General features: G+C 38.4%; 3 protein-coding genes across 5 annotated transcripts; 2 read left to right on the top strand and 1 right to left on the bottom strand.

Moving 5' to 3' along the window:
- The first annotated feature begins 724 nt into the window (after positions 1 to 724).
- Positions 725 to 4,965, top strand: LOC111456568 (25.3 kDa vesicle transport protein). Of its 2 annotated transcripts, none has more exons than XM_023098489.1 (6): positions 725 to 931; positions 1,777 to 1,987; positions 2,530 to 2,690; positions 2,802 to 2,948; positions 3,277 to 3,353; positions 4,544 to 4,965. In XM_023098489.1, the coding sequence occupies exons 2-6, from the start codon at positions 1,800 to 1,802 to the stop codon at positions 4,625 to 4,627; spliced, it is 657 nt and encodes a 218-aa protein (XP_022954257.1). In that variant the 5' UTR covers positions 725 to 931; positions 1,777 to 1,799; the 3' UTR covers positions 4,628 to 4,965. The 2 variants fall into 2 exon arrangements, with proteins under 2 accessions (XP_022954257.1, XP_022954258.1); XM_023098490.1 differs by lacking the exon at positions 725 to 931 and adding an exon at positions 968 to 1,060.
- A 1,207-nt stretch (positions 4,966 to 6,172) lies between these two features.
- LOC111456567 (zinc finger CCCH domain-containing protein 62-like) lies at positions 6,173 to 9,622 on the top strand. Its single transcript, XM_023098488.1, has 9 exons — positions 6,173 to 6,420; positions 6,532 to 6,650; positions 7,036 to 7,150; positions 7,251 to 7,312; positions 7,582 to 7,633; positions 7,815 to 7,926; positions 8,236 to 8,334; positions 8,428 to 8,555; positions 8,651 to 9,622. Exons 1-9 carry the CDS (start codon positions 6,233 to 6,235, stop codon positions 9,234 to 9,236), a joined length of 1,461 nt encoding a protein of 486 aa, XP_022954256.1. The 5' UTR covers positions 6,173 to 6,232; the 3' UTR covers positions 9,237 to 9,622.
- A 1,098-nt stretch (positions 9,623 to 10,720) lies between these two features.
- Positions 10,721 to 19,937, bottom strand: LOC111456565. Of its 2 annotated transcripts, XR_002712790.1 has the most exons (14): positions 19,512 to 19,937; positions 17,929 to 17,998; positions 17,789 to 17,853; positions 17,612 to 17,695; positions 16,768 to 16,848; positions 15,713 to 15,865; positions 15,522 to 15,620; positions 14,123 to 15,441; positions 13,797 to 14,023; positions 13,562 to 13,707; positions 12,557 to 12,595; positions 10,876 to 12,449; positions 10,774 to 10,786; positions 10,721 to 10,741 (listed from the first exon to the last, which is right to left on the bottom strand). XR_002712790.1 is itself a non-coding variant. In XM_023098486.1 (12 exons), exons 1-12 carry the CDS (start codon positions 19,665 to 19,667, stop codon positions 10,971 to 10,973), a joined length of 3,918 nt encoding a protein of 1,305 aa, XP_022954254.1. In that variant the 5' UTR covers positions 19,668 to 19,937; the 3' UTR covers positions 10,792 to 10,970. The 2 variants fall into 2 exon arrangements, 1 of the variants encoding a protein (XP_022954254.1); XM_023098486.1 differs by lacking the exons at positions 10,721 to 10,741; positions 10,774 to 10,786 and having other exon boundaries at positions 10,792 to 12,449.
- Positions 19,938 to 20,163: the final 226 nt, after the last annotated feature.

The raw sequence follows: 20,163 nt of genomic DNA, 5'->3' as shown, positions 1-20,163 counted from the left end.
GCAAACCGAACAAAATTTTTGGTTTTTAAAAAATTCAACAAATTCGACTCAGACAAAAAGAAAATATAACCAAACCTAACTTTTCTTTTGGAGCCCTTTGTTCTTTGTTCGACATTAGAGGATTCTATTGACCTGACTAAGTTTAGGGCATGACTCTGATACCATGTTAAACGAACACGACTCTCTACAATGATATAATATTGTCCACTTTGAACATAAGCTCTCGTGGCTTTGCTTTGTTTTCGGCTTCCCCTAAAGGCCTTGTGCCAATGGAGAGAGTATTATTTGATTATAAACCTATGATCATTCTCTAAATTAATCGGTACTTTCATCCAACAAGACTTAGTCGGATCATCTGTTCATATGAACACTCCTAATAAATGCATAAATTTCATATTTAATATTAATAAATTGTATAGGATACCAAATTAAGCAATTATTTTAGCATTAAATAAAAATGTGGGTGAAAATTAAATTCAATAAAAAAAAAAAAGAAAGAAGCAAATTATAAATTTAGTCTCTAAATTTATAAATTATTTTAAAAATATATTTAATTTTTTGATTTTGATTTTGTATCTAAGATCTTTCATCCAAATTTTGTTCAATAAATCTGTGATATATTCTAATTTTCTTTTTTTTTTTAAAAAAGATTTAACTGATCGGTTAAATTTTATGTTTAGTGTTTATACATATTTAAAAAATAAATTTACAATATAAATTAAAATTTGAAGCACATTTTGCATATTTGACTTGTGGCTAGAGCAATGGCTCCATTTTAGGAGACTCGATCGGACCCTGAGCTTTACACACCGCGCGGACGGTAATCCAATTCCCATCCAATTCCTGTTCTTTCACGAACCCTACCTTCTCCTCCATCGTCATCACGGTTCCTCGGATCTTTGGAAGGGGAACCCCCCAATGTTATAGCCTGGTACTATCGCTAAAATTTGTTCTCTCTCTGATTATTTTATCTTTTTTCGTTGTTTTCTCGAGGGAATTGGACATTTGTGGGTTTTCAGTTTTCCGGCGATCTATGGGAGATTGATTGATCAGTTTATCGGTCAGATAGAATTCCTATTGTATTCCGTAGGAAATGTTTAACTCCTTTATTTTGGACTACGTTTTTGAATGATTGTTGGGATTTGGTTTCTTTTCGAATTCTACTAAGAAAAGAGTGGATCAATTCTTTGGGATCGGGTTTGCTTGATGTTAAACGTCTATTTCTAACCAAATTGGAGCGATAACGACGAGATCCACATCGATGTTCTCTTGCTTTGGTTTATTGTTATCTCTGTACGTTAATGGAGTCGCATTGTGGATTCGAAGAGTTACAGTACCGGTATAGAAATGGAATGTTTGAATTATAATAGAGAAAATGGGCAATGGTTGGAAACTGGTATAACTTCTTTTTCGAATATTCTAACAGTGGTACTTTATAAAGTTTTTAAGGAGTTGTATTTAACTTGTGGCCACTGTGGGTTCGACTAATTTTTAGAACTTGAATAATACGATAATTAAGAAGATGAATTTGTAAATAAAGACCTTTTCGATCTTGAATATGAACTCATTTTGGAACAAATAATGTCTCAAGAAAACTACCTTATTGATAATTCTTTTTGCTAGTTACTAATTCTACAATGATTTTGAACCTTATCATTATTATATGCTTGATCCTTAGCTGAGTTATCTACATGGAAACACTCCGATCAGACTCGGCTTGTTTGCCATCTTCTGTAAGTTATCGTAGCTGACATAGTACAATGATTTTATCCTTAGTTGGGGGACGGATCGAACTGAAGATGGTGAAGCTTACAATGATTGCTCGTGTTACTGATGGTCTTCCTCTAGCAGAGGGACTGGATGATGGCCGTGATATGCAAGATGCAGAATTCTACAAGCAGCAAGTGAAGGCTCTGTTTAAGAACTTATCAAGAGGTCAAAATGAGGCCTCAAGAATGTCTATCGAGACAGGCCCATATGTTTTTCAGTATCCATACGTGATTGGCCTTTTACATTTAACTTATCGTATTCATTGGCAGTCTAGTTTGCTGTGTTTTGAATTTTTGTATCTGCATGTCCTTGATGTCATAGGGTATATTTTACTAAATAAATTAGGAAAGAGCTTTGCTGTTTGCTCCTCAGTGTTTACACCCCATTCTGATTTGTTGTGGCATGTGAGAGGCTAAAACGAAAATAAGGTTTTCTTTATTTCTGTTTGAACCTTGTTGTGGAAAAGAAACACGAATGGTAGTTAAACTGACCCTGGGGCCTGGACAAACTAAATTTATCCTGTCATTTTGACAGTAGCTTGCTGAAAAAGTTTTGGGTTTTGCAGACGAATGAGGTTGATATTGAATGTGAAAACTTATTTGACTTTACCACTTGGGTTCAATGTGTAGAGCAATCAACATATGAATGTCTTTTGTTAAGGCTTTGGAAATTATGGTTCATCACATTAAACTGTTTAGAAGATTGTTAGTTCAGAATTATGTTCTTGACAGACGGTATTTTACCTTGACGAGTTTTTAGCTATATAATTGAAGGAAGGGTCTGTTATTTGACTATGTGCGATCGCGCGTATCCAAAGAAACTTGCCTTTCAATACCTTGAAGACCTGAAGAATGAATTTGAACGTGTCAATGGGGCTCAAATCGAAACCGCTGCTAGGCCTTATGCGTTCATTAAATTTGGTATGCATTACTTGGACTTGTATAAATAATTCCCATGCAATTTGAACCTTTAAACTTATTTACTTTCCTTTTGCCCTTGATTCCCACCTCCACCTCCTTTATGTTGAACAGATACATACATACAGAAGACCAAGAAGCTGTACCAGGATACACGGACTCAACGTAATATTGCAAAGTTGAATGATGAACTTTACGAAGTCCACCAAATAATGACTCGCAATGTTCAGGAAGTTCTTGGCGTTGGTGAAAAGTTAGACCGTAAGATTTTCCTTTTCCTTTTATTTTCTAATTTTATTAAAGTGTGGTCATGTATTATCGTATAGTAAAATGTATGTGATAAAGCATTATGGTTCCTTTGTTTTCTGACAATGTGAGTTGTTCAACTACCATTACAAACTAAACCACATTGTTCCCAGTTTCTAGGTGTATGAGGATCTTTGCTATTTGAAATGATTAGCATGATTACATTAATTTATGTTGGGAGAGATAAATTGCCCTACGGCCTTCTTGAAGGGGTTTGCAGAATCATGATTCAGCAGTGTCAAAGATGATAACTTTCTAATTTTATACTATTTAAATTTTGCAGAGGTCAGTCAAATGTCAAGTAGGTTGACATCTGAATCCCGCATATATGCTGACAAGGCCAGAGATTTAAACCGACAGGTTAGTCATATTATTTGATTTGCTTTAAATTCTGTCGAAGTTGAATGATTGCCTTCAGAATGTGAACTTTTGCATGATTTCGATGTAAGACAAGGCTTAACTTTTGCATGATTTTGATGTTGCTCATGAAGCTATTTTCTGATAACATGAATCATTGAAGGTTGTACTGGTATAGTTGTTTAGAAAATAAGAAACAGAGAATACCATTGAACCAAAAAGCGTATACTGCTTAAAAGCCAGAGGGAACAGGAATCCTTTGCCTAGGAGGCTAGAAAAACTCCCCTCCAACCTACACTAACCAAAAAGCTGCAGTTATGAAAATCCTTACGTTTGGCACTCCAAGTGGAAGCTGTCTGCTGTCAATTTAGCCAAAAACCATCAAGACTTCAACAAACATCATTAAAAATCCCATTATCTCTCTAACCAAATGGACCAGAAACTGGGTTTGCTTTCTGCAATCTTCTAGCATCGCTTTAAGCCACCCTCTCGAAAGCAATGCTGTGAGCCAGTCTTCAATATCATCTTGGTTCTTGGAAACAGTAGTTGAGCCTAAAAATGTTACAGAGGAAGAGGTTTCATATTTGAATTCTATTTTGAGTGTTAGACACCTTAGATCAAATTTGAGGCTCAACTTTTTTAGCGAACTTACCCTCCTAATTGAGCTTTGATAATGGGATATTCAGGCTGGTGGCCTTGGAGTTGAACTCGAAATTACCTGCTTCACTAGAAAAGAGACCAATTCTTCAAGATTTCAAACCTCTCACTTCCAACGCCTAACCTTATAGGACGAAGCTTGATGGATGGTATCTTATGGAGTTTATTCCATTGCAAATATGCATAAGAAATAAGGAACTTTTATTCTATTTCACTTGGTGCCTTATAATCTGACCCGTGGTGGTTGAAAGTAGTATAGATACTCTGAATAAATAAATAAATATCAATGATTTATCCTGTTGTGAGGTCTCGTATACAGACCGACATCTTCAACAGAAACTTATTGTAAAATTTTCCAGTTTCACGAGCATTTGGACTGTAATCCAAAATTGTGCATGATTTGTTGTTAACTGACCTCATAAACATTGTTAGTATATCTCTTAGGATGCTTTCTACATGGAAAGTTCGTTGAAGACCTCATTTTAATTGACAGTTCTAATGCTTAATTTTTCATTTCTTAAAAATTTTGAACGCAGGCTTTAATTCGGAAGTGGGCTCCCGTTGCTATCGTGTTCGGAGTCGTATTCCTCCTATTCTGGTTCAAATCAAAGCTCTGGTGATTTGGTTGCCGTTCCACATAAATCCTTGACTCATTTCCAGGCTTCTCTTGCTTTTTACCTTTGGCTTACAATCGGCTCAGACATCAGAGACGTGAAACTGGGCTAGAGGTGACTTCTAGATTTACTTGATGGCTAAGATGGTAACTGAAAAATAGTGTGTTTTTGGTTATATAGCTCCAAGTGGGGGCGGTGCTGCCTGTACAACTGTAAGAGCGATGTTAAACCTAGTAATCCAGATTGAGTAGAGAAAAACATGTTTATTCACATTTTAGTTACCTCCTCCCAATATACTACATTTTTTGTTCTTTATACATTAAAAAATACCGTTATATTTATTATATTAGTCTTTCTTTGACATAATTCAGGTTCAGAACTTAAAAGATTTGTCTTTCAGATTTTCACGTCTTTACTTTGTACTTGTATATGATGCTGTACGGTTTGAAAAGTATGTCTGAACGAGTCCCTCTCTGTAGGTTGCTTGAAAAAGAAAATTTTAGTGAAATTTGGCCCTTCAGAATGAGAAGGGAGAAGGAATAAGTGTAAGATGATGAACTCGAGGGCGCTTTAACTCAAGTTGGCTCATGTTTGCTCAAGCTAGGGATTCAAATAAAAATATTGTCTAACTTGTAAGTTATCGATATAATTTAGGGTTAGCAAACATGGTTAAGGTTCTATGCTTTTGGTCGAAAGCCTCCTATAAAAGGACTAGGTAAAATTAGATGACCTATCTTTTAAGCTAGTAGTAGGATAATCGAGATAATGCGAATGGGTGTAAGCCTCACAGCTTGGAAACACTTAGTGCTGGCCACACTAAGAGAGATGAAAGCTCAGACTAGTTGGTGAATTGGCTTTAAGCATCCCTAGCGAAAAAAGAGGTCATGATGATATCATCAACGTTTTGTACTACTTGTGGTGTAGATCTCGCATCCAACCAAGTCTTCGATTAAGGAATGGGAGAATTTCCACGACCACTGGCAAACTAGCCAAGCTGTGAGCGCGGTGGGAACGGACTTCCCAAAAAGCTAGCCTGGGAACGGAGTCAGTATAGAATTAAGGGGACACACTAATGTGTTGGCAAAGCTAACTTCTTGGGTTGTAGGTAGAGAAGAGCGGACATGAGGACTCGGATTAGGACGCAACATAACTAAGAGAGCGATTTCATAAATTGTATCGTTCAAGTTTCTTATTGAGTAGTTTGGGCAAAAAAATTGGATAAAGCAATCAATCATCTTCAAATTAATTTCAGTATTTTCCAAACTCATTTACAATAATATACAAATACATAAATACAACTTATATATAATATATATATATATATATATATATATATATAAACTTAATAAGTAGGTCAGTTTTTAATATTTCTGAAATGGGCTGATGTGCTACCAAGCCCATGATTCCGGTCCGGTCTTTGTTGTAAAGCCCAAAACCGTATCAGGCCCAATTTTCATTTGCCTTCGTCCTAGCCTACTAGCCGTTGCAATTTGAAATTTTTCCTTAATGTTTCTTTTTATTCATTCATTTCCCCTTTTTATATAGCGCTTGGGAGCAGAGCAAAACGATATCTATCCGAAACCGCATCGAACGGAGGAGTAATATATTTTGATGGCGTTCTCTGGGAATTTCGTTACTGATCCGCGTCGCTTCGAACTAGAAGAACTTATCGATGACCATGGAGAATCGGACGACCAGTGTGATTCTGATGATTCGGAATGTGATCCGAGTTACAGCTTTGAGGAAGATACCAATTCCAAGGTTTCAAGGATCTCGATCAGGAAGAAATCAAAGCCGTCGTAAGTATTTGAATCTTTTAACAGATTTCGAATCTTTTTCGCTGCGGTCAACTGTTATATTTGATTAATCGATGTAGAGCTCGAGTTCATTAGGTTGTTTGCATTCTGCAGGGAAGTTGAAGATAGGGAACTGATCGCGCAAGCATACTTAGATGATGTAGTGCCAGAGGTTTTGAATCTAAATGAAAATGATGAAAAAGATATTAGTGAAGTGCTATCGATCATCAAAGGTCAGTCAAAGATTTTGAATGGTTACCTAATTTTTTTTCATATTTGGTTCATTTACGAACAGAGAACGCCATTAGAAATCGGAACTCTATAAGCTTCTTTCGTTTCCGCCTTTTGCGTTTCTTTTAAATAATCGATGTACTCTATCCGTTAGGTATTGTTGAAGTATTATGAATTTGTGTCCAGTTTAGAGTTAAGTTTTCTTTCACCTACGTATTGCCGTTCCTCCTTGGTTGTTGTATCCATTAGTTGAGAGGAGTAAAAACACTAGAAAATGCTTCTTCCGTTCTTTCTACCAAATGAACTCTGAAAACGGAAGTTGACATTGTTCTTTAGTCTCTCCTTGTTCCTCACATAACACATTTCTCTATCATCCTTTGAGCCCAGCTGGTAAGCTAGAGAAGCTCAAGGTAGAGCAATGCAAGGCTTATCTACGAAAAAATGGATTGAGACTAACAGGAACCAAAGATGTACTCATTCAGCGTATCAACGAGCATTTGGAGTAAGTTTGTATTGTATGTATGGTAGGATAAAAATGGATTTCAAAGGAGTCTAGGGCTAACGGCAAATTTCTTTTCATTTTCCTTCTCAATTATTTTCAGGATTTTAAATGGTGGAGGGGAGAAGAAATATCCAGAGTACAGCTTTACAGTAAATTGTAAAGGTATGATCTCAGTTACGTAGTGCGGATTCTATGGCTGTTTGAACATCTAGAACAATTTATATGTTATTCTCATTTTAATATGTTGCTGATTTTTCTAACCACGAGAGGTGCTTTGATGATTGTTCATTAACTTTACTTCTAATTTGTTTGATTTGTCTGCCGGACCAAGCATTCTTAAGAAATTCTTCTAGCTCGTCTTTTAGTGTCCAATATACTTGAATTGATAATAACTATCTCTGTTCTGTCGTTCTGATATTCGTTTGATACAGGTGATGCTTGCATGGGTGATGTTGTTATGTTTGAACAAAAAGTATACGAGATGTAAGCATTTAAATTTAATGTATCTAAATTACGTAGCCATTAATCTCCTTTATTTCTATAACGAGCCGAGGACCAATAATTCAACAGCAAATTTTATCCGTGAGAATGATAAGAGGTTTTAATCTTACTTGGAGCAATTGATTTAATGGATGGTTTCTTTATTGGGATATTCATCATTCAGGTACAATATAGCATCTAGGAGCTCCATAGGTCCTTCGTGTGGAACAAGAATTGTTGCAGGTCGCATTGTGAAAGAAAGCTATGGTGCTTCTAAACAACAGCATACGTTTACGGTGAGCACAGTGCATAACTTAAATAATATTGCTGGAACCACTGCTCAAAAGCAAGATTATTTGTCTTTCATTTACTGTCTACATCCAATTTAGTCATTGGAAGTCAGCAAAATCTGTTCTTTAATTATTAATCAGATATATCTAATACTCTACTTTCTGCTATCGCCAAGGTGACTTTTAAAAGTCAAGTATGTTAATTGTCGACTAATGATGAACCATAACTATTTTTTAGTAGTTGTCTTCTTGAGTTCTGTTACCTTTCAACTGTATTTATTATACAAACCTTTCCCTTTTCATTTTCTGAGCCAGATTGAAGTATTGTGGAGTAAGGGTGAGAAACCACTTCCTCCACTTCATCCCCTTTTAATCAAGGGTCGAAATCTTTATCGGATGAAGACTATGAGACAGGTTACAGTTGTTACATAGTTTCTTCCTTTGGTTGGGGCCTTTCTCTTATAGTTTCAACTGTTCTTTAACATAACCCATGTTGCCAAATTGTAGACTTGGGAAGATGAAGGAGAAAGGCAAAAGGTTTTAATGGAAAAACATGCTAGGGGATCACTTGCAAGATCAACTAGGGAAGCACGTGTAGTAGAGAAAGAAAAAAGAAAAACGCACAATGAAAACAGGTATTATCATTTTGTATCAAACAATCAACCTGTACTCCTATTTTGGTTAAGACAATAATAGTTTGATGAACTGTTCGGGTTTCTCTTTGCTTCAGGAAATCAAGGAGAGAAGGATTTAGTGAGAATCCCTCTCAGTCAAATCTATCTTCAGCAGGAACGATGTTAGCTGAAACCATGGTGAAGTTATCCGTTGATGCGAGAAAAGCGGTTCATCCACATCAGGAAAGACCTTTGTTTGGTAATTCAGGAGAACCTCCTCGTCAACATAACCCAACAAAGCAAACAAAATCAGATGTGTTCATTGATCATAGTAGACGGCCATATCAACTTCAGCCCATGATGAATCCAGTGCAAAACAATTACTTTAGCCAACCCCAAATGAAAGCCGATCCTCCTCCAGTAAGCTACAACATACATCCCAGCATTTACAGGGCTGATTATCCTGCTTCTAGACTGGCAATGGGCCAAATGAATCTTTACCCTAAAGTGAACCAACATGCGCAAGAAAGCTACAAGCAACAACGATGCCGTTATTATGCCGTAGGGAGGTGTCACTATGGGGAGAATTGTAAATTCTCGCATGAAATGACACAAGATTTTGCCGGAAGGGAGAAAGAAAGATTGGGCCGCCATCATCATCATCACCATCAGATGCATCAAAATGCTCGGCTTTGTCGGTAAGTATGTGTATATGCTCCGATAGAATTTGGGTTCTATTGAATTTTGTTTTGGCATTAAAAGGTTAGCGCATTGGTGGTTACTTTGATCACTTTTATATGAAGGGAAGTTAGAGTGGAAATATGGAATACACCATCCTAGGAAGATTAGTAATCCAACTAGGCATGAAAGCAATGGTAACGCATGCTACCTCTTCTTTGTTTGTATCTCTTATATTAGGAGAAAGAAAAGTTGGAGGGGAAGGCGTAAACCTTTTGAGAGTGTTTCTTGCCTAGGGTTCAGAATCCGGTTATTGCATCTAACCGCCCCACGACATAGTCACGTTTACCTACTTTTCTCGCTACTTAATAGTGAAGATTATTTGCACATACCAATACAAGTCATTCAAGCATGTTTTGTCCTTCCTCACATGCATTCTAGGATAATTTCTAAGAGGTCATCTAAAATAGAATTGTTCTATACATGAGCACACATAATGGTGAGGTTCCAATATTTTTCTATTTTCATTATCATTTAAGACAACTTCGCTAGCGTTCTATACTTCTCATATCGTTTTTCATACATTTCATGTATCGTTCACCATTCATATTATCATTTCTCATTTTTCAGTTCTCATATCATATATAATTTTAACGGGGTATACTTCATGTCATTTATCGTGATTTCATATCATTCATATTATCCTGTTTACATATAATTTGAGGGACATAACATAACTTTATATGCTTTTAACATAAACACTTCTTGGTTATATCGTCTCTTAACTTAACATAGTTTTAACGGTCTTGTACCTATCAGTCATATCGTTACATGAACGTACCTTAGTCATATCGTTACAAGAACGTATCTTAACGCTGTCGTTCTATCAATCTATCATAATCTTATCTCTTTCTACCAATAATCTAATCATATTCTTTTATCAATTGAGCGTGACCATATCGTTTTTATCAATCTCTCATATCCATAGCATTTCGATACAAACCCCAACCTTAACGTTCCATGAACATATCTTACTTCTGTCGTTACATTACGTTTAGTGCATCCTTCTTGTATCCTATCTCAAACATATCATTGAACACATCGTACCGTAAGTATTATCATACAATTCACATATTATAACATATACATAACATATCATAAGCATATCCATCTACAAACAATTCACACATATCAATATATGTGACAGCAGAAATACGGGACACATGTCAACATCAAATATAACCATGCAAGGCCACTTACCTAATTAGGTTAGGCTAGTGTCACCTATTTATCCTTAAAAAAGTTCGATTTTATCCTTTGTATCCAAGTCAACTTATATGAACCATGCATTCTATCCTTTGTATCCAAGTCAACTTATATGAACTATGACATCAATTTTAATTTTAATTTTCTTTCCATTTCAACTTTCTAAATTTTACTGTAGTCCTTGTATTAGACTTTATGTAAGAATTTATGAATAGAGTCTTGATAGATATATATATCTATATATAGTTCAATCCCTTCTTAAGCTCATTATCTCGTCTCGAATTCTTCTACAAACTTCCTAACAAATCCGAAGTGTTAGAAAAGTTAATAAAAAGTTCTAATATTTTTACAATTTTCACTATATGGATCACATAATCTAAAAACAAAACACTGCTAATACACATTTTTCGTCCGTTAAACTGTACATATCTTGATAAGTTCTCAAAGATCTACTTCTATTGTTAATAGCCTCAAACAATTCTACTTCATGGATTATTTATTTACAGAGTTACTCTTGTTGGCACCTTGCACGTCCATGGGAGAATTTGCAATACTACTGACTGAACCAAGGGTTTGTGAACTCAACTGCGGGCTAGCGGGGCAAACCTCCTGATTGCCAGCGCCAAGGGCATGGACTGCACCCGAGCTCATTTGCTGCGGGCTCATCGGAGTTCTCTGATTCGTTTGTTGTGGGCTAGCTGATTGCTGCTGTTGCTGTTGTTGCTGCTGCAGTTGTTGGACCACCACGGTTGAAGGTGAACCTACTTGCTGTGGACAAACGACAGCCTGAAGTGGTGGTGTTGTTTCAGGCTGCTGTTGTAGCTGCTGCTGCTGAGGTTGTTGTAGCTGCTGCTGCTGCTGCTGAGGTTGTTGTTGCTGTTGTTGCTGTTGCATTTGCTGTTGTTGCTGATTCACGTACGGGTTTATTCCCGGCGTCAACTTTGGAGGACCCATAGGTACTACTGCTCGTTGCATTGGGGTGAGGCTAGCACGGTTCAGAGCTTGTCCAAGCATTGAAAGTCCAGCTGAGCTTGAATGCATCTGTCTTGCTCCTGGGATTCCAGTTATTGTCGATTGAGAGGCAGCACCGAGCATGCCTCGGTTCTGCGCCATCCTGAATTTATAAGCAGCTTGTTGTGCCTGCGCTGCTGTTAACGTTCCCGCTCGAAATTGCTGACTGAGAGTGTTGTTAAAATTAGATGCCTGGGTTAAGTTCATTGGATTTTGACCTGCATTGCCCATGGCTGGAATAGAACCCATGGGTGCTTGTAGTCCAGCTCCTCCTATTCCTCTGGTGGCTCCTACACCCATTGAACTGCCAAGGCTTCCAAGTCCCACCATGTTGTTGTTCATACCGCCCATACCCACAGCTCCCATAATCATTTTCCTCTGCATTTGTGATTGTTGCTGCTGCTGCTGTAATAGATGAAGCGGAATGGATGACTTGTTCGTCATGTTAGTACCCAATTGAACGTTCGAATTCGAACCAATGGCATTCAAATGCGAAAGCTGGCTTGTTCCAAGCATCATCGATCTCTGGAACTGTTGATGCTGCTGTGTTTGAATCAGGTTTTGCTGATTCTGCTGCTGCGATGCCTGTGGCGATTGCTGCAGCTGCTGTTGCATCGAAGGTTGGGCTGCTTCCATCTGTTGCGGCCTTACGGGTAACGAAACCCCGGCCAAAATTCCTTGAGACATCTGCATGGCATGAGCGTTTCCGGGAGGCAACATCCTTGTGTTTCCTAGAAGACTATGGGAGGCGTTGACCAGAGACGCATTACTGTTACTGCTCGGCTTCGGAACTTCATTCGACGTTTGACCCGGAAAAGCTTCTCCATAACTCTGCATTTCCGCTGCTGGATTAATATGAGGATGACCAGCAGCATTTGAATGACTGCTGTGGGACGGGTTCATCCGGGTCGGCCTAACTTGAATGTTATCTTCAATAAGATCATACCCTTCATGAACCATCTGCAGAATTACACAAATCTTATACCTGGGGCATCATCCATAAATTCTAAGGCATGTTTGATAACTACTTAATAATTTAAGAAACAAATAAAATTTTAGATTCATACCAACGAAGATAATTGCTCCGCAAGTAAATCTGCCGAAAGCTGTTCGTAAAACAACGTATACTCGTGTCAGAACAGAAAGATGGGATAGCCATATAGACACCAGATTCACAACATTTATTGCTTATAATGAAAGCATGTATTTATAGAAATCCAAAAGAAACATTTAAGCAAGCCGTGCTCAAGTATCTTCGTAACTTCGAGGTAGCTTGTGAGCCCCTCAACCATTCTCATAGAACAACCGTCTAACCCTACTACATTTGGTGTTAAAAAAAACTCAAACGATATGATATTAAATCCTATGTAGTTAGTCCACCGCTAGCAGATATTGTCCTCTTTAGATTTTTCCTTTCGAGCTTCTCCTCAAGGTTTTTAAAATGTGTCTTGTTAGGGAGAGGTTTCCACACCCTTATAAAGAATGTTTCGTCTCCCTCTCCAACCAACGTGAGATCTCACAATCCACCCCCCTTTGGGGGCCAAGTGTCAACAAGCGTCCTCGCTGACACTCATTCCCTTCTCTAACTGATGTGGGAACTCCCAATCCACCCCTCTTCAGGGTCCAGCATCCTTGCTGGCACATCGTCTCGTGTCCACCCCCTTCAGGACTTAGCCTCCTCGCTGGCACATCACCCGATGTCTGGTTTTGATACCATTTGTAATAACCCAAGCCCACCACTAGCAGATATTGTCCTCTTTCAACTTTCCCTTCCGGGCACCTTCCGGGCAAAGCTAGCTTTAACAAGAGCCAAAGTCCTCCCAAGACTTAGAATCAATGGTAAGTGCAGATCATGTGTCACTTAGTTGCCTACATAAACGAAAAAAGAAACAAAAAACGATCCATTTACTTCGGTAGGGTCAAGTCCAAAGAGGTACAAGGCGAAGTTTCTGGGAGGCGGGTGGTTTTCGTGGCCTCCTCTTGAAGGATATAACTTAAAATGTGGTAACATAACAGAACACAAATATATGGAAAATAAGAAAAATTGTTGACTGCAGAACATGATAGCTTACAGTATTTGGCAATATCGGAAGAAGATCTTCAACATCAAAAAAAATGCTATCATCTATATCTTCGTAGGTAATTGCTACCGTTCCATCATTAGGCTTTTCCGACAGGATTACCCGACATCGTAACCTAGTAGCATATGGAACCATTCCTGCAGCAGAAGAATGTGAAGAAGAGCTTCAAATGAAATGCAGAGTTAAACATAAGACTAACTATCTTAAAACTTACAAAGTTACAGACCTTGAGGTATACGGTCTTGCAACATAAAAGTTAACACCCTTCTTTTGCAGGCATTTAAGCTGCCGCCAGTTCGGGACTTCGACATCTTCCTCGCACAAGCGTCATCTTTTAAGTTGTCGTTAATCGATGAGTTTGCCAGATGGGTCGCAAGATTGTGAGCCGGGAATGTACTTGTTTTCCGGATAGGATAGTTGTTGACCTTACTCTTTTTAAGGTTGAGCTGATGCCTGCGGTCGGTTTCGATTAAACAACAAAACAAATGCGTTAACGTCCTGTACAGCATATGATAAGCCAAAACCTTGTGAAGGTGGATAGCCAAACTTTACCTTGCAGTCACCATTTCAATCTTTGAGAATCTTTCAATCATGGTTAGACCAGCAAAAGGTGGAGTTCCAACTGAAGGACTATTTGCATTCAGGGGAACACTGATATTACCGACACTAGCAGGAGATCCAACTGGCGTTTTCGGGAGGGATTTTGATCGTTGCTTCGTAGCCAATTGGGCTTGATGTTGCCTTTGCATCGAGTCATTAGCACTCGAAGTCAAGGATGGAGTTCCTCCAATATGAGCTATAATGCCAGGCTTATCCTTTTGTGCTGAAATATTTGCAGGCACTCCATACTGTGGTCCACCTGAGCCACTAGAGATTTCCCCCGATTTCGACATCGATGGTTGAGTCATAGCTCCTGCCGACACACGAGGACTTTGAACTGATTTTCTTTTCGATACTTGGTCCTCCTTTCTTGCTACCTTCTCCACATGCTGACCAAAACTATTCCAAGGAGGCTGAGAGAGATTAGATCTCACAAATGCTTGCTGGGGAGGACGTTGCTGAACCTGTGGATGCTGAGGATCTAGGTGGTTTTCGGTTTCCGTCATTTGCATATCGGTTTTGCTTCGACCGAGGTCAGGTCCATCCATCTTTTCTGACTCAAACTGCTCTTCCTTGGCTACATATCGTATAGCCGATTGTCCAGTAGCAAACGGTATTTGCACGGAGTCCTGATTCAGGACTCCTTCAAGCATTTGCTGAGAAAATTTTTGAACTCCTGGGTTTGAGTACTGCATACCTCTTGCTATTTCTTGCTGTTGCAACATATTCTTCCAATTCATGTCAGTTCCATGGGGGCCGTCCATCGAAGAAAATGGGTGCGATTGAATTCCAACGACGCCCATAAGAGATGGCCTTGGTCTCTTATTAAAACGGGACAACGGTGACGTTTGCCCATCTTGAGTTTCCCTCTTTCCATGAAGAGAGACATTAGCGTTCAAATTATCCGCATATGAGATCATTTCTTGCCCCGTAGGGGAAACACCAGACGGATTAAGAACTGACCCGGCTACTTGATCGAGCATACCTCTTGGAGTTCCACTGCCCACGGAATACCTAGATTGAGATATTGATACAGCCGGTTGTGCTGGAAGAGAAGCATCCAAAGTAGTAAAGCTCTTTGGTCTTGATGATAACATCTCATTTAAACTCAAATTTCCAGAAACAGCTCCTGAATCTCCCAACCTGGTATTAAAACTTTCAGATACTCTGTCTATGCAAATCTTCTTCTCAAACCTACTATTAGATGAGACCGATACTTCCGAAAGCTGTCTTGATCGCTTCCTCCGCTCAGCGTAATGAGAAACGTTGAGCTGCAGACAGCAACCATAAATGTTGAACACATAAAAGAGTGGCAATATTATCTTCATAAACCATCAGAAATTTGCATCACCTTCATAGAAACTGGGATGCTGCAGAGCCTATCAAACTTAGGAGCAGGGTTAAGATTAAGTTTCGGTTGCAACGCCTTAAGAATCCGGGACTCCACTTCCTTAAGTATTAAAAACAAATTAAAAAATGTATCACATCCTCGAAATGTTATTAAAATTATTCGTTATAGATTATGAAGTCGTTCGTACATACCATCAGATCGCCATAAGTCCATGAATTATCTGAAATTAATGGAATATCTTTTACCACATTTTCCAAGGACATCCTAAGATGTATCTTATTGACATTAGCAGTCGATCCAGCACCAGGCCCCTGTTCGGGTGGACATCCACGAAAATCTCGCACCTACAAGAACATAATTACGGTGAATTTTAAAATTATGAACGGGAAAGTTGCAATAAAACCATAGATAAATAGAGTCGGGATAAATTTATGTTTTTTTTTATATAATAGATAATTTTATTGATGTTTGAAATTTCCGAAAGAGATGCGTTTATCCATGATCCTAACAAAAGACCTTCTCAATTTACAACAAGAGAGGTACCACTACAGAAAGTAAAAATATTAGACGAGTTACACCAAGAAATAGCGTGGTGAACAACATTTTCAAAGAACTTTCGGCTCGGTCTTCTCCATGAATACTGTTTGGTTTCTTTCTTTCCATAGACTCCAAAAGAGAGTCATAACGAGGTTTGTCCATAGCAGAGCTTTTACGTTCTTGAAGGAGTGGTACGTTAAGGCCATGTCCAATAACTTCTTTACATTCCTAGGAAAAATGAGATACCATCGGAAAAGATTGAGAATCTTTGACTAGAAATCGTAAGTATACATGCACTATATAAACAGATGGTTTTGGGATTAATTGTCTTCCGAAAATAGAGTCGTGTAGGGTATTCCTTTCTGTAGGTTTTCGCTCGTGAATGTAGCTTTATGCACCATGAGAAAAACCTTACCTTTTTAGGGTGATTTCCTTTCCGTATTGTATATTGTTTTTGTTAGTGTGGGGTTTATTACTTCTAACTTTTCCTTTATACCGATCATCAAAGATTTCATAGAAACGACCCCATCAAGACGGTGAAACATTTGTCAAAAGAAAAAACAACATGGTGAACCCTTTATAGACCCGTAAGTACGAAGGGCTCGATCAACCAAAAATATACATAACATATGAACATACGCATAGTTTAAATCATCCTAACCATATTTTAGGCTTCCTAAAAGTAAATTCAGAATTCAAATAAACTCACCTCACAAACAATTGTGCCATCAACATATTTGCAAGGTATATCATCAAGAATATCTCCAGGCAATCGGCCACATTCAATAGCCTTGAAGCACATATAATAAAGAACAAAAGAAAATGCCTGTTAGATACATTAAGGGACGTGACTAATGAAGATGAAACAACTTCGAAAACTGATAAAATAGAAGCGTCTCTTGAAAATTCCATGCTCGATGCCTCGCTAAAAACACAATTTCACCACAAAATACCCTGAGGAAGTTAGATTCACCCTTTGGACTTCTTAGAGAGAAAAAAACGTAACGACCTAGGCCCACCGCTAGTAGATATTGTCCTCTTTGGGCTTTTCTTCTGGTCTTTCCCTAAAGATTTTAAAATACGTCTGCTAGAGAGAGGTTTCCACACCCTCATAAAGGGTGTTTCGTTCTCCTCCCCAACCGACGTGGGATCTCACAAAAAATGCTTCTTCAAGATTTTAAAAAGAGCTAAACTATAGACAAGAAATCTGTTCAATACCAATTGTTTCGAAGTCTTCCGACCCTAGAAAAGATAAGTTTTCTTTTAATAAGAACACCTCTAATGAACTTCGAAAACCTTAAGATCCCAAAAGAAAGAGAATGATGCAAACAATCTCAAGAGATGATTCGTTTTATATTATGAAACGAAAACATAGAATTCGTATTAACAATAAAAAGAGATAACTAGAAAGAAGGAACAAAGGGTCCTCGACTTAGAACCTACTAGTTACGTAGCAACAAGTAATCGATTTTAAAGAAGAACATGAACTACACTCCCGTAAACTAGTCGATATCTACAATGCCATAAACGAAGAGATATGAAGGAAAGCTTACAGAAAACAAGTTTTCGGATTTCCTGTCATAAGGAAGTACCAACTTTGAATTGTCTTGTAGAGTATTTGGGTGCGTAGGCACAATCTGAAGAACATGATTACAATTCTAAGCATTAGTTTTGATGTATTTTCCTTCCTATTTGCCACTTAAATGAAGTAATGCTATTTTCAAACCGACCTCCGATGGCTTTCCGATAGAATATCCATCTCGAAACAGGTTTAATGTGAAGGAAACTCCATTTTCTGAAAGAACAATACTCATTTGTTCGTAAAGAACCCATATCTAATAAGATAACGCCTAAAGTCGATAGAAATTACCTGGAATTAGATGATTTAAAGAAGACCCAGTCACCCCATTTACATCCCCACTTCTTTCAGTTTCTTCACTCTGTTATATCAAGAACAAGTGTATTATGATACCGAGTAAACAGAATTAATATCATACTGACTAGCTTTAGGCTATACAAACTCATTAGAAGTTTTGGTATAACTTTCATTCTTGAGATAACAACAACAAGCAATCCACTATATCATCACCATCATTAGTATTGAGTTTTAAATTTCAATATGGTATATGAACTGTCAAAACATGTTCATTTAGAACTATGAATTTCGAAATATCTATTTTGATCCTTAAACTCTACATAAATGTAACAACTCAAGCCCACCGCTAGCATATATTGTCCTCTTTCGACTTCCCCTTTCGAGCTTCCCTTTAAGGTTTTTAAAACGCGTATACTAGGGAGAGGTTTCCACAACCTTATAAGAAATGTTTCGTTCCCCTCTCCAACCAATGTGGGATCTCACAATCCACTCCCCTTGGGGGCCCAGTGTCACTGGGCGATTGTGACACCCAGCGTCCTTGTTGGCACACCGCCCGTTGTTTGGTACTAGTACCATTTGTAACAACCCAAAACCACCGCTAGCAGATATTGTCCTCTTTGGGTTTTCCCTCAAGGTTTTTATAACGTGTCTACTAGGGAGAAGTCTAGCCCTACTCCAACCAGTGTCACGTATCGTCTGTTGACTAGCTCTGATCCATTTGTAATGGCCAAAGCCCACCGCTAGCGGATGTTGTCCTCTTTGGGCGTTCCTTTCCGGGTTTCCCCTCAAAGTTTTTGAATCATGTCTACTAGATTGAGGTTTCCACACCCTTATAAGAAATGTTTCGTTCCACTCTCCAACCGATGTGGAATCTCAAAATCCACCCCCTTGAGGGCTAGTGTCTTCGTTGGCACACTGCCCGGTGTCTGGCTCTAATACCATTTGTAACAGCTCAAGTCCACCGCTAGAAGATATTGTACTTTTTGGGCTTCCCCTCAAAGTTTTTAAAACGTGTCTTACTAGGGAGAGGTTTCCACACCCTTATAAGAAATGTTTCGTTCTCCTCTCCAACCGATGTGGGATCTCACAATCTACCCCCCTTGGGGGGCCAACGTCCTCGCTAGCACACCACCTTGTGCCTGGCTCTAATATCATTTGTAACAATCAAACCCCACAGCTAGCAGATATTATCCTCTTTGGGCTTTCCCTTTCAAGCTTCCCCTCAAGGTTTCTAAAACCTGTTTACTAGGAAAACGTTTCCACATCCTTATAAGAAATGTTTCATTCCCCTCTCCAACCAAGGTAGGATCTCACAATAAATGTCTACTAAATCTACTTTAGTCCCATCACATGAACTCGTGTTTAACACTACAAATTGTTGGACGCCAACACAAAACATCATTTGAAAACACAACCACTGAAACGAGGTAAGTACGAAAGTTTAGGGATTAAAATAAGGAGGATCATTGAGTTCATCTACAAAGGAACAAAATCAAAATCCCTAAAACAACAAGCAAATGCACTGAAATCAGATTTCCACATCAAGAACAAGGAAAAGCAAAATCGGAAGCACTTACGTCAAGCTTTCGAGCAAGAGAAGATTCGTTCTTCGATAAAACCCTCGACTCATCCTTAAATTCGTCATCATCAACGGCAGTGCTCCTGGATCGAGTAATACACGGCTTTGAACGAAACCTTTTACCCTTTACCGAGATTTTGAAGGAGACGCCCATTTGTATTTTCCAAAAAGGGGTTTAATTAATCTTGTAATAATTTATGATGTTCTAACGCTAACGGGGCGGGATCGATGAAAAGGGAAATTGTGGGGAAAGGGGAAGAGAGGGAGATTGGAATGGATTTGGCGGCGCGATTTGGGTTCAGTCCGATTACATGGGGAACGTTTTGCAGTGCAATGTGTATTTTGCTGCCACTCTCTCCCTCTACTTGTCAATTGCGGCGGGCTTTTGGTGGGAAGCTTTATTGGAAAACACAAGACCGAAAGAAGAAAGAAATATAAAAACTTAGCAACCTTAAAAACCAGACGGGTGTATAATTTGGTTGGTCATATAACTTTTTGGTTTCTTGAAGAAATATAAATTATAAACTAATTCAAGATTTGAATGTGATATAAACCAAAACCTTAATTTTACCTAAATGAATGAGAATCAAGGTTCATTTATACATTAGAGTTTCTTTATTCTTAGATTGTTACGAATATATGATAGATTA

Source organism: Cucurbita moschata, unplaced genomic scaffold (genome assembly GCF_002738365.1).
Source record: "Cucurbita moschata cultivar Rifu unplaced genomic scaffold, Cmos_1.0 Cmo_Scf00018, whole genome shotgun sequence".
NCBI classification, from domain to species: domain Eukaryota; kingdom Viridiplantae; phylum Streptophyta; class Magnoliopsida; order Cucurbitales; family Cucurbitaceae; genus Cucurbita; species Cucurbita moschata.
This window is presented reverse-complemented; position numbering and strand designations above follow the sequence as displayed.

Excerpts from the sequence above, each read along its gene's own strand:
- LOC111456567 (XM_023098488.1), top strand. The coding sequence starts at position 6,233 with ATGGCGTTCTCTGGGAATTTCGTTACTGATCCGCGTCGCTTCGAACTA. Across the intron at positions 6,651-7,035 it reads AGTGCTATCGATCATCAAAG|CTGGTAAGCTAGAGAAGCTC; the intron begins GTCAGTCAAAGA and ends CTTTGAGCCCAG. Across the intron at positions 7,151-7,250 it reads CGTATCAACGAGCATTTGGA|GATTTTAAATGGTGGAGGGG; the intron begins GTAAGTTTGTAT and ends AATTATTTTCAG.
- LOC111456568 (XM_023098489.1), top strand. The coding sequence starts at position 1,800 with ATGGTGAAGCTTACAATGATTGCTCGTGTTACTGATGGTCTTCCTCTA. Across the intron at positions 1,988-2,529 it reads ACAGGCCCATATGTTTTTCA|CTATATAATTGAAGGAAGGG; the intron begins GTATCCATACGT and ends ACGAGTTTTTAG. Across the intron at positions 3,354-4,543 it reads CCAGAGATTTAAACCGACAG|GCTTTAATTCGGAAGTGGGC; the intron begins GTTAGTCATATT and ends TTTTGAACGCAG.
- LOC111456565 (XM_023098486.1), bottom strand. The coding sequence starts at position 19,667 with ATGGGCGTCTCCTTCAAAATCTCGGTAAAGGGTAAAAGGTTTCGTTCA. Across the intron at positions 16,849-17,611 it reads AATCCGAAAACTTGTTTTCT|GCTATTGAATGTGGCCGATT; the intron begins GTAAGCTTTCCT and ends ATGTGCTTCAAG. Across the intron at positions 15,442-15,521 it reads GCATCCCAGTTTCTATGAAG|CTCAACGTTTCTCATTACGC; the intron begins GTGATGCAAATT and ends TGCTGTCTGCAG.